General features: G+C 42.4%; 1 protein-coding gene across 1 annotated transcript in view; it reads left to right on the top strand.

Moving 5' to 3' along the window:
* LOC147603433 (uncharacterized) overlaps window positions 1–7,634 on the top strand; it is a 57,195-nt gene extending 49,561 nt beyond the window's left edge. The window contains exons 4-10 of the mRNA XM_086796920.1: window positions 2,366–3,007; window positions 3,334–3,488; window positions 4,280–4,521; window positions 4,604–4,737; window positions 4,890–5,296; window positions 5,439–5,542; window positions 6,746–7,634. Of these exons, the coding sequence (XP_086653046.1) occupies window positions 2,366–3,007; window positions 3,334–3,488; window positions 4,280–4,521; window positions 4,604–4,737; window positions 4,890–5,296; window positions 5,439–5,542; window positions 6,746–6,813 (1,752 nt within the window). The 3' untranslated portion in view covers window positions 6,814–7,634. The remainder of the gene's footprint in view (window positions 1–2,365; window positions 3,008–3,333; window positions 3,489–4,279; window positions 4,522–4,603; window positions 4,738–4,889; window positions 5,297–5,438; window positions 5,543–6,745) is intronic.
* Window positions 7,635–13,048: the final 5,414 nt, after the last annotated feature.

Genomic DNA, 13,048 nt, shown 5'->3' with positions numbered 1-13,048 from the left:
TTCCACACGTGTGAGAGTTCCAGATGCCCCTCAGGAGGCCTTTCAGCTGTACGGTCTGGTCAGAACAACCATACTGCACCTATTTCCAGCCCAAACACCTGTAAACAAAAATTTCCAGTCTGTAAGAAAGTCGACCGGCTTTGTAGATAGTAGTCGGCCTAGTCACAACAGGCTACTGTAGCAGTCGACCAGCCCTAGTGCTACTTTGGAACAAGTTGACCAGCTAAGATGCACCTCCAAGAACAAGTGACTAGCTCTGTAGTGTCCCACAAGCAAGTTAGAATTAGGGTTTCCCAATTTAGGAAACTCGTTTTGGGGCTCTCTTGCCAAATTAGGTTGTCAAGGTAGCCACAATGCAAATAGGCACCCTCCTCCAATTGTCCACATATTTTTTGAAAATCTGGTCCCAACTGTGTGAACATGTTATAAGTTGTCTGGCCTCTTTTAAATAAAGCGTGGACTTGTCAACCATAAACCTTAGTAATAAATTATCAAGTTTTGTAGGCACTTACCACCTGCAAAACCCACAAGACACCACTTTAGGCCCAAACAAGTAGTGCACACACGTGTCCAGAGGGTGCCGAGGCATCCTTGGCCCCATGGACAAACATAGGCAGAAATACCAAGGCATTGTCTTGGCAGGAAAAATAATGTCACACAAAGAAAAAGAAAGGTCAAAGCATACAACATAATGCACATGTGTACTTAGAGAATCAGCCAATGGGTGTGAAGCCTAGTGGTGTTGGTTTGTGACCGGGAAGGCCCGCAGGCTCCTTGGCGGCATCCAAGCCATTAGCAACCATAATTTTACGGCCTTTGGGCAGGAGACCAAGCCACCTTTGGGTGAGCACTCAAGTTGCTACTACATAAGGATCACCATGGATATTGCCTGCCGACACAGTACACACTGAATGTACAAGGCTGGAATCCATATATGCACCATGGATATCGCCTAGCCTTCTCAATATACTGCGTGTACAATTCACCATGCAAATCGCCTAACCTTCACAGTACACTGCATGCACCAGACCTGATATCCAGACACCCGCCCGAAGTCCATATAGGCAGTGCCCAAAAGTCCAATATCTTGCCATACCTTTAAGGCTTAGACTCCATATCGAGAGACCACCCATATGATCCATGTGCGTGCGTGAGCAATTCTGTTATGTCCTTGGACTCCATACGATACCCTGCCATGCTCTTAGACTCCATATGGAGACTCCACCCATATGATCAATGTGCGTGCGTGACCCATCTTGTTATGTTCTTGGACTCCATATGAGCGCACCACCCATATGATCCATACACATACCCAGGTCAGACATGCACCACATGTCCTGATAAATCAGGGGTTTGTGACAGATGCCATTCTGTGCCTACATATGGATCATATGTAGTCTGCTGGCTTGGCTATCATGTTAAATTACTCATCTCATCATCATCTCTCTCTCTCTTAAGGGAACGAAGGTGTGGATGGCGGATGAACTCACAGCCACACAACTAAAAAACAGGAAACAAGAACTCAATAAAGTATACGAAGCAAGGAAACAAGGAAAATGGGCAGTCTACTGTAGAGGTAGAGCTGTTATCTCTCTCTCTCTCTCTCTCTACCTCATCAGCTCCAGATCCAAGACATGCTCCACCGCCATCGAGCTACCTTTCCACGTGACATAGCTGAGGGAGACCTCTCGGCCATACTCGTTAGCCCCATGCTTGATATTTTGGAGAGTGGTATACCATCTACTCGGAGCTGATGTTGCTCTCATGTTTCTATGTTCTTATTCCATGATGAGTTTCCATGGACAGTTTTGTATCACCCCAGTGAGATAGCTATGTTTATGTTTTCTTTTTGTTTTATTTTCCATTCCATGATGAGATATGCCATGGACATTATTGTATCACTTTGGTCTCATAGGCCCATTGGGTCTTTAGTAGACGCTTAATATATCTTTCTTTCTTTCTTTCTTTCTCTCTCTCTATCTCTCAATACGTATCTGTAAATCATTTGGAGAGAAAGTCTGTTGAAGATCAGACACCTTTGACATGTCTGCCCCTTAGCTGAAACAAATCTCTTCTAAAGCCGGGATTCAAGTTTGTACTCTTGTGAAGAATTTCCCATGCTGGAGATGCAAGGTCTGCATGTGCAAGTGGGTCCAGTTAAAAAGCCCTTTTTTGTTAACAGTGTCTAGCTCTACTCCTTTCCTTGTCTTTATTCATTTCTAGGTAGTTTTGTGCTTTGTTGTTTGCTGGGCAGCTTCAAGCTTTATTCAGGTAACCTAATGTTCTCATTTTCTAATTTGTCTTTTTTACTCTGACTTTGAGCATCTGTAGAGATTTTTTCTGATGTATATATGACAGAGTGCAGGTCGTGCTACAAGTCACTGTTGCAACAGATCTTAAAAATGATGTCGTACTGGAGGTGCTTCAGTTTGAGCAATCATGGAAGCTAGAAAGGATTCGTGGCGACAGAACTACAAAGGAAGCAACCAGATTCCATCAAAGCTATTCAAACTCATCAGAACAGCTTCTTCAGTGGCTTCTCCCTTTGGATAACCCTTTGTTTCCCCCTCTCCCCAGCATGCCTGCTACTCCGGCCTCATTTGTAAACAGCTCACCACAAAGGCCCTCGTTTCCTGGTGGCTCTTCTGGCTCCTCTCTGTTTTCCTTCGCAAATCTGCGGACCTACTCTACAGGCTCATCTTCTCAGACTGTTCAGACATCGATTATGGCAACCCCACCTCATCTGTCTTCAGCTCATGGGTTGGATGAATGGGATCGGCAGGCCGGACAAAAAAATTCAAAAGGGCAATCTGTGGGAAATGAGGGACTTTTGTCTTTTAGAGGTGCCCAGCTTGAACCTCAGAGGTTCTCTGTACATTGTGGTTTAGAGGGTCTGTATGTACCGGGACGGCGGTGGAGACGAAAGCTTGAAACCGTTGACCTGGTCGCAATCGAGTCATATTTTGCTGATTGCAACACACAAGATTTTATTTGTGTGTCTGTTGAGGTAGGTAGTGTGGCTGTCCTTTTTTTTCTGAGCTCTATACATGCAATTCCTTGAGCATATATACTGATATTGATACGCTATGCAACTGGAACAGTGTGTTGAGTGGTTTAACAACAGGTTTTCTGCCACATATACAACATACATGCATGCATATGTACAGACATACATACATACACACATACATTTGTGCTTGTATGCATACATACCTACCTACCTACATACATTCATCCCTGGATGCATGCATGCATACATACATACATAAGTAGTTGTGTTCTTAATGCACACACATTCATATGCATTGACTCGTCTCTTGTTTATTGACACAGAATGTGGTTCCAGATCATCTTTCAGAAATTCTTGTAATTGTGGATTCAATAAGCATTGTGTGCCAAACTGCTGATCCTGGCAACATACCATCATCGGTACCTATAGCTTGTGTTGAGGTTGGGGAAAATCATAAATTGCCGGGACTCTCTCTCAGGTTGCTAATTATGATGTTTTGATTTTGTATGTGATTGCCTTATTTTCTTAGTGAAATAAAAGAAGCATTTTTTATGTTCATGATCCACTTTCTATTTTGCTATAATGAAGCCTCCTTGATAAAGTTGAATATGCTTACATGTTAATGCATACAATCTTGTTGTTTACGGTTTGTGTGCTACCCACTCTCAGAGGGCTTTGTCCTGACAGCCAGACTGACCACGACTGGACAGTCTTGACCATGACAAGGAAACAATTTAAATGGTTAAAACACAGATTGAGGGCACCACACCCGATGGGGCATGATAGGTGGCTAATGGTGTGAAGCAGATAGAGGGAAAATCCATTTATTTAGGGCGAGTCAGATATGGGGACTATTGGCAGGTTGACTGTGGTTTTGCAGGCATGACCAGCAGCTGGCTGGGCCAAGAAGCCAAGTTGGTCAGCAGTCACTCGGGAGGAGGGAGGCAAATCATGTAAATAGGCTCTCTTAATCCCTCATGTCTGAATACAGTCTCCCAAAACCCATTGGCATTGTAGATACCAGCCCTTTCCCTCAAGCCCTTCCCATTCTCCTCAAACCTTCTCTTCGCCACTTACGTTTTTAGGAGTACACATTGGCAAAACTTTGCATCCATGTTGCCATCTCCAGTGTGCTGGCATAGAGAGCTTGTAACACAATTACTAATGCTAGTAGGCGCTAGGAAGGTTTGTCCTTGTCTTTGTTGTTATTACTAATATGTCACTGGAATATGGAGCAACCAAATCACTTTCTCCTTTGGTCTTAAGCAGGCCTGGTGAGCAGCATTCATTTATTCTAAAGCCTTCGAACCCCCCATTCCATGCATCTGTCACCAACAAATCTAATGTGGGTTCAACAAGCACCTCATATGGTCATGAGTTGCATACTTCAAAAGCATCATATTATTCACTAGTTGGGAATGAGAAGAAGAAAGGCAAGGAGCATAAGTTGGGCTCTTCTCATAATTCTGGCAATTACGTTCTTGTGGTTTCTTGTAGATGCAGTCACACAGGTAAATCCCTCTCTTTTTAAGTGTACCTATGCGTTAATTGATTTTGGTATTGTTGTAAAGATTTTTGTTATTTTCCTTTCAGAATCAAGGTTACATTTTAAGCATCCTGTAAAGTGGCAGCCGCGTACTCCACGGGATCTTCTTTTGTCGGTTTCTTTAGAGCCGGTCCCTGTACCTGAGATGCCAAATGGCTCGTTGCCTTCATTGTTACCCAAGGTAAATCGTTTTGGTGAATTTTTGAAGACCAAACCTCTTTGTTAACTCGAAAAGTGGAATTTTTGAACTTGTGTTTTGCAACCTTTCTGGGAGAAGTTTGGTTAATTGCACACAATCCTGTAATGTTAGGACCTCTTCTTCTGCTGAAACAGGTGGTAACAGTCCAAGCTACCAATCTAACCTCAGAGTGCTTGCATCTCACTTTACTGGCACCAAGCTCAAGATACTCCAGGTCTTCCTTACCAGCCCCTGTTGTGGCTACTCCGGGGGTGTCACGCATAAGTAGTTTCACGAGTTTCCATGAGAGGAAAGAGTGGCCGATTGCTATGGCCAAGGAGAATGACTTGGAATGGGACAGAATGAGCCCAGAAGCTTCACCAAGTGTGCGCTCGGGTTCATTGCAGCGCTCAATGTCTTTGCCTCCAGTAAGACCCATTGAAAGCATCATGGGAATCACTCCTAGGGTTGTAAAGGAAAGAACAATATCTGCAGCCGACATTGCTGCAGGAAGCAACTCAGCTCGAACACATCTGTGGCTTCAAAGTATCATCCCTTTGGGGTATGTTGTTTGCATTAGTGCCTCACCATGTCACGTTTGATCAGAGTTGCAATATTTCTAACAGTTAAGTATCGAGTTGGTTTTTTTGAGCTCATGTCCCCTCTTTTGAACATGTTCTCAGATTGTTTTTTTCTTTCTGCAGGTCTGTACCACCCCTATCAACAACAGCTATTAGATGTGAACTCCTACCATTGACAGACGGAATCATTACGCTTGACATGCTTCACATTTCTACAAAAGAACGAGGTAAGGTTCAAGCATCCTTGATAAGCCTAAGGTCTTAGTAGGGCCTATAGCAGCCACTGGGCAAGAGGGAATTTGATCAAAGCATGTTAGAAGAAGTCTCTTGAAGAATTTGAGAAAGATGATATGAATTAAAGGAGTCTAGGACATGGTTGGGAGGAATAAGAAGGAAGCAAACCCTCTCGTGTTCTATCTGAACTGTGCTTCCAAACACTGAAGAAAGCGTTTGGCAGAGAAGCTTAGTGAAGAACTTATGAGAATCTTAACAGCTGTACAGGTCGCATCAGTGCCTGTCTAGCCGTCTATGCTTGGTCAACAAGTCCCTCTGAGCAGCACCTTAATGTGCTTGCATTTACATTTTTTATGGCCATGCAGCTGTATTGGTTGGTTGCTTGTATGCCACAGTATTCATGGCTGCATCGGCTGGGGCCCTGGTCTCCTGGGTCCTCTACTCCATAGCCGGTAATCCTACCATGAGCATCTAGAGCCAGCCAGTTTTCTAGATATGAGGTTGCCATGTAGTTGAGGCTTCTTCAGCCATGAACAAGGTTGCATCCCCATAGTGTCTCCTCATCCTGTCTCAACACTCTTTGGCTTTGCACCGGTTGAGTGTTGACTTCAAAGTCCTTGTATCCGCAGATCTTATGAGTCTCTCTATATCTACGTCTCTCAATAAAATAAACAGCCACATGTCTTTGGTCCTTCATGTTTTGACCCGGCAAATTGGACCAAATGCTTCGCAAACTAAGCAATGTGTTTTCAACTAATCTCTCAGTTGTCCAGGCATCATACTATGTATGTTCCTATATCTGTTGACTCTCACATGTTGTAGTTCTATGTCCTAGTGTCAAATCAATCTCCTGTCTCCTGCCTTTTTATGATATGGAGCATGTGATGAGACTTTGTGCTGTCTCATGATTAGTGCGTGTGACATCTGCATCCTCAAGTATCCTGGTAGTTCCATGATTCCATCCTCTCTTAAGTAACAAACTGATCTCAACAGAAACTTCTGTTGGAGGAGGCATGTTTTGCACTCCATGTGTGTGTGCGTGGAGGGAGGGGGTGTTGTGCAAGAACGTTCTGGCTGTTCATCCATGAAAATTCAAAGTTGGTATCGCATTTGTTTGAAGATTTTCAAATGTGTGGTGGTCAAAAATATAGGAAAACTTCGGCAGTTTTAACCTTGCCCTTTTTTCGGTTGCACAGATGTCTATTATCCAGAACAGCCTTTACAGATTTATGCCACATCTAGTATCGGCATTGGAATCCCATAATTAGCAGGACAAAACAGAATCTGCAGTCGAATCCTTAATGAGCAGATGCCTTCAAGAAAGATGAAATTGGTTTATTTATGCCTTGTCTTCAAGTTTCACTTGTGACACACATCATAATTAATTAGTCATTGAGCTGTTGCATTGCATAAAGAATAGACACACATGGCAGCTCCAGATTGGCGAGATACTCCAGTGATATAGAGACATCCCCCCATTGAGGGTGGACTTACTCTCTCAGCAGTCATAGATTCACCTATGCTGGATATTCTGGACGGATGAAGATGATGATATTACACCCACATGAGCCCTCCTTTTCTTGTATTGCCTTGGAGATGTATCCTCCACATGTATTTTCACATGTCACATGCTCACCATAGTGCACACCACGCTCATGAAGATGATGATGAGATAGACATACAACTACTCTTATCTTGTCATGAAGATGATGATGAGATAGACATACAACTACTCTTATCTTGTCATGAGTTTTTTTCAGTTTGGTAAGTCTTTTTGCATGGCCCAGTACCACACAGAACTCTTATTCTACTTTTGGTCTCATAGACCCATCGGGTCTTTTAAAGACGTTTCATATAACTCTCTCTCTCTCTCTCTCTCTCTCTCTCCAAACAAGTGCTCCTCCACGGGGCAGTGGATGTGAACAGCCTCCATGCAACCACTGATACCAAGAGTCCACATTAATCCCATCATATGATATCATTGTATCAGTTCTAGTTAGTTTTTAATGTTTTTGCCATGATTCAGTCACTTCATTGATGTATTGTAACACTCTTCAGTGATGGATCGTAACACTCTTGGCCTCATAGACCCTTAGTGCTTGCAATACCTTTTAGGAAATGCTTTAGGCATTTTTCGGTCTCGCATGTCATTTTGGCTTTTTGTATCATTAATACTCTCTCTCTCTCTCTCTCTCTCTCTCTCATTCAGATGGTCAATGGTCATAGGTCACACAAGATTTAGGAGAAATTAGTTGACAATGGACCACATCTCTACCTTAAGGCTATCATGACATAACGAGAGAATCCATTTTGCTTTGTGGAATTCCCGAAGACCTTGAATTCAATCTCGAGATCAGAGCTCTTGGGTTGCCTTCATGAGCTCCACTTTTCACAGGAGATGATATGCTGGGTGAGGGCATTATACAAGTTTGTGCATGACCAGGTTCAAACATAAGGAGGCATACCAAGTGAGAACAGTAGTACAATCATTTCCATTAGGGCTGCCCACTCTCCCCAATCCTTTCGTCTGTTCATTGATGAGATTTCAAAGTTCATTGATAGATTGGGGGCATAGGATCATGGCTAGCTTAGGCAATGGTGCCTATTTTCCTGTTTGCGGATGACAGTCCTTACCTCAAAAGACTCAACAAAGGGGCTACAAAGACATGGTAATACGCTTCAAACCTTGTGTGATGAGAGAGACCTCACAATGAATCTTGGTAAAACCAAGATCATGCTCTTTAAGAGCCAAACAAATGTGAGTGAGCTGGTTATTTCATGTGTATATCTTGGGGTTACCTTCATTGGGTCTATTTTTACTATGCAGCTGGTTTCTTGGTATGTCGCCTTGGTTTGTTTGGAGAGACCAAGCTTCTAGGCTCATTTCCCACGAATTGAGTACCAAGAGATGGCTTTTTGACACCTTGGTGAGACTCGTGGTTGCCGCTTGTTGAGGCAACGTTGGGTTGAGGGGGACCAAGCTCACACGTGCGCACATAGATTGAGACACATGAGTCCTTCAAGAATCCATTGAACTCATCCCCCTCATATGTGCAAAGCATCGGAAGCTTATGACTACTGTTGAAATTTTCAGCCAGCATGCAAAAACCTCTTATTTGTTCTTCAATGGATACACCTATGTGCCGTGTAATATCATCAATGAAGGTAACAAATATAGATAGCCATTGATAGATGGGATTTGCATCAGACCGCATACATCATTGTGGACAATTTGTAATTTGCGGGCAGCTCCCATTGACCCATCCTTGGGAAATGAGGCACATTGCATTTTACCAAGTACGCATCCTTCACAAACATGTTTGACCGGTGACGGAAAGTCATTCACCATGTCATCACCTTTGAGGTGAAGTAAACTGTTGAAGTTCAGTTGACCAAACCAAGCATGCCACAACTGTGTCGATCATGATTGTAGTGTCAATTGCCAAAGCATCTTCTGATGCACTCTAATAGACATCAAGCTTATATAAGCCATGGCATTATGTTTCAGTAATGACTGATATTCCCTTTGACGATCATGCACCATGAATTTGTCATCCATAAACTGAACAACAAAGCTTGCATGTGCAATCGTCCAAATCAAAAAGTACATGCTGAACATCTAAGAGTAACAACATCTCCATTCACCGCCGCAGCTAGCAGAATTTGACCAATGCCTTTGATGGCATATTTGCCACACACGATAGTGCCTCCCTTAGGTGAATCTCGTAAAGAGACAAATGACCCTTTGTATGAGGTAATGTGCTTAGAAGCACACTGTCAAAGTACCAAGCATGTTTGGATTCTGCCACTGACATGCATTCCTTGTGCTTTGAAGGATCATAGGCACATGTGGCCACAAACACATAGTCATATTGGGCTATGTTTGCTGACTCATCCTTGGCAGCACCTGACGTGTTGTCTATGACTGACGTAGTTTTGCTTCTTTTGCTTTTCGCTTTCAATATGCTTTCGACATTCTTTGATGAGGTCTTTGGGCTTCTGACAATAGTTACACCGCTTCTTCTTCTTCTTGTCCTCATCCTTGGTTGAGGTTGATTCTGTGGACGAAGTGGCCTGGCCCTTGGCTTGGCAGCTGATGGCTTTTTTCACTTGCTTTTACCTTTATGTGAGGTAGCAAAAGCTTGATCACCAAAAATCATGTACTTGGGACTATTCCTCCTATAGCAGCAAGGACACAAACTCGTCAAACGGTACAAGTTGGCATAATGCACATAACACAGTAAATAGACGTAGCAAAGTATGCACAAGAGTAAGGGAAAAGGCGAGGACCGGTTGGAAAGTGTGCTCAACAGATGACGCATGACACGATTGTGTGCAAAAATTCGGACGATCGGGGTAAGGAATCGGGCGATCGGAGAAGTGCAATCTCGAACTTTTTCAATGGCAATCCGACTTTTCCAATCGCATTGCACAAACTAATCGCCACGTGTCTAGTGCAGGTTTAATCGCCACGTGTCAAACGCTTGTGAAGCGGTTGACTGCTAGACGGAAATTGACGAAAACAAATGGTCTTGGGATGGATTGCACTTGTTCCGTCAATGAATCGATGGATTTGACTGATGCTGTTGACTGTTGGAAATGATCCCGACTGTGCCTACAGAGTGATGTTGACTATGTACAAGAGTCCTAGCGAAAAACCCATCCTAGGAAAAAGGGAAAAAGTGCCCGTGTACAAGAGTCCATTCCAACCAATATGACCCCACGAGAGTATACACAACTCGTGTAACAACCCCATTCTAGCAAGAAGGTAAAAAGTGCTTGTGTACAAGAGTCCATTCACACCAATATGACCATGAGAGTACACACACGTAACAACCTTATTGGTTGGGTTTGTGGTAGCCTCGTTTGTTTGGATGCTCTCCTCCCAACTATCACCTACATATATAATGTGTACACACATAAAGCACATCTTGCACACAAGGAGGGATAGAGTGGATCTTGCATTACTAGTACAACTTGGAAACATGATCTTTAGATGGTTTGACTAACATGATCTTTAGAGGGATTGCTTCCCTCTCTTTTAGTAAAACTTGGAAACCTCTTAGATCTCTCATGACAAGAGGTCGAGCGCATCGATTGTCTAGATTTGAATCACGTTCATATCGGTCAGACCTAGTTGTTTCCACCATAGCTTCAATATCTATAGAGAGCATATTTTGAGTGTTATAGAGGACATGTTCATAGAGAATATATCTTAATATACACACCCCTCATGCCACAAGGAATGTCATTGGTGAGTTGAGGGTATCCTCCCATCATCTTTGTATAGAGGTGGGGAGAGCAGAGTACATCCATACTATGATTGGATGGGCTAACACTCCATTCCATGATTGGATGGGCTAGCATTCTCTTGGGAAGAAATTCCTACTCTATATGTCTACATAGAGTAGAGTTGTTTGTGCTTATATTTGCTAGATCTATATCTCCATATAGAGATCTTATTGAGACTACATGCATGAAAGGGAGACTAACAAGATACCACTCACCTCTCCATTTATAGACTCCTTTGCTCCTCACTTGACGGATATGACAAATACTCAGTGGTAGTAGTCTAAAAGGAAGAACACTAGATTTGACATGAGAGGGTATCTCAACACCAAGATATGGAGTCACGAGAGAGAGAGAGAGAGAGAGAGAGAGAGAGAGAGAGAGAGAGAGAGAGAGAGCACCATCCCTCTAGAGAGCCTTATGGCATTCTCAAAGATCTAGACCCTTTCGTGTTTGCTTCAAATTTGGGACATACTCCAACACTGTAGAGAGGCTTCGACATAGAGGTGGACAGTGATACCATATACTCTGTCTATCAGGAGGACAACACATGCTCGGATCTACATGTTTCATTGTATATATAGAAATTGCATAGTATGCAAGCCTTGCTTTTTTGAAGATGGTTTTTTAATATATCTTTTTATGTTTTTGGACATTTAGTCTACTCATGGGTCACATGTAGTATCTTTTGGTCTCAATAAAAGTTTTGTGTCCTTAGTAGACATTCATATTCCCTCTCTCTCTCTCTCTCTCTCTCTCTCTCTCTCTCTCTCTCTCTCTCTCTATGTTTTTGGACATTTAGTCTATTCATGGATCACATACATTATCTTTTGGTCTCAATAAAAGCTTTGTGTCCTTATTAGACATTCTCTCTCTCTCTCTCTCTCTCTCTCTCTCTCTCTCTCTCTCTCTCTCTCTCTTTAATATATATTTTTATATTTTTGGACATTTAGTCTACTCATGGATCGCATGTATTGTCTTTTGGTCTCAATAAAAGTTTTGTATCCTTAGTAGACATTCATACTCTCTCTCTCTCTCTCTCTCTCACACACACACACACACACACACACACACACACACACACACACACACACACATATTCGAGGGCACTAATATTGTTTGTTAGGACTAGTTGGTCCTTTATGTTTAGTAATCAAGTAAGAGGACCATATATGTGTAGTTGTTAATGTGTATAAGGTTTGTAGGCATTGGCATTGAATATTGAAAAAGAATTGTTGTACATGAGAGTCCTTTTTAGGGATTGGTTAATGTAGATTAAGGAAACTAGCTGACACTTGCCTAGTGAGATCTCAGATTAATTGCCTAAAAGGAGACTTCTCTCAAGACATCTCGGAAACTTGCAATGTCTCGCAAGCCTAAGATTCATGGAGCCACATGTGTGACCCATAGGACATCACAAAAAGAGTCAAGAGAAGACAACACCACATGATTAGGTAGGGTAAATGAGGATCATTAATATGTTTGCAGAGGCATGTAGGGTTCACCCTCTTGGCCCTTCAAAAATGATATTTTTTTGCTAACTTTTTAACCCTATTTTGTTGACATACAATGAGATGGCATGAAGAGGAGATTATATCTAGAATCCATTAATAGTTTATGATCTGCTATGTTAGATGACATTTACTACATTATTTCATTGTTTGTAATAACACCTAGGAGATGCTTCTAACATCTCTACAACAACATATTATATACATTGTGCACTGTTTTGGTCTCATTAGCTAATTTATCCTTCTCTCTCTCTCTCTCTCTCTCTCTCTCTCTCTCATCACACACATTTGGTATTGAGATAGGATCCTGTGGAGAGCAGCTAGTGGATGCTCATATTATATACACTCTGTCATTTACATGTTAAGGAGACGGTGGAGTATATTACACTCACTTGCCCTGTATACTTGACCCTTAAGATGTAATTCTTCTAGCTACTTCAGGGATGTAGCAGCTTGGAGCAACTCCTCTAGACCCCTATGGCTTTTAGTACTTACGTTTTACGTTGTGATTCTCCAGTTACTTCAGGGATGTAGCAGTTTGGAGCAACTCCTCTAGACCAAGGACCCCTACTGATCTTGGTACTTACATTGTGACTCTTTTTGACCATAGGGAGAGCACATCATTGGTCACTAAGTTTTTTTACTCAAACTTCTTTTGTACACCCTTATGACTATGTATAGTGTGACATACCACATATG

The sequence above is a fragment of the Cibotium barometz genome, chromosome 64 (assembly GCF_041138505.1).
Source record: "Cibotium barometz isolate CiBa-2024 chromosome 64, ASM4113850v1, whole genome shotgun sequence".
NCBI classification, from domain to species: Eukaryota; Viridiplantae; Streptophyta; class Polypodiopsida; order Cyatheales; family Cibotiaceae; genus Cibotium; species Cibotium barometz.
This window is presented reverse-complemented; position numbering and strand designations above follow the sequence as displayed.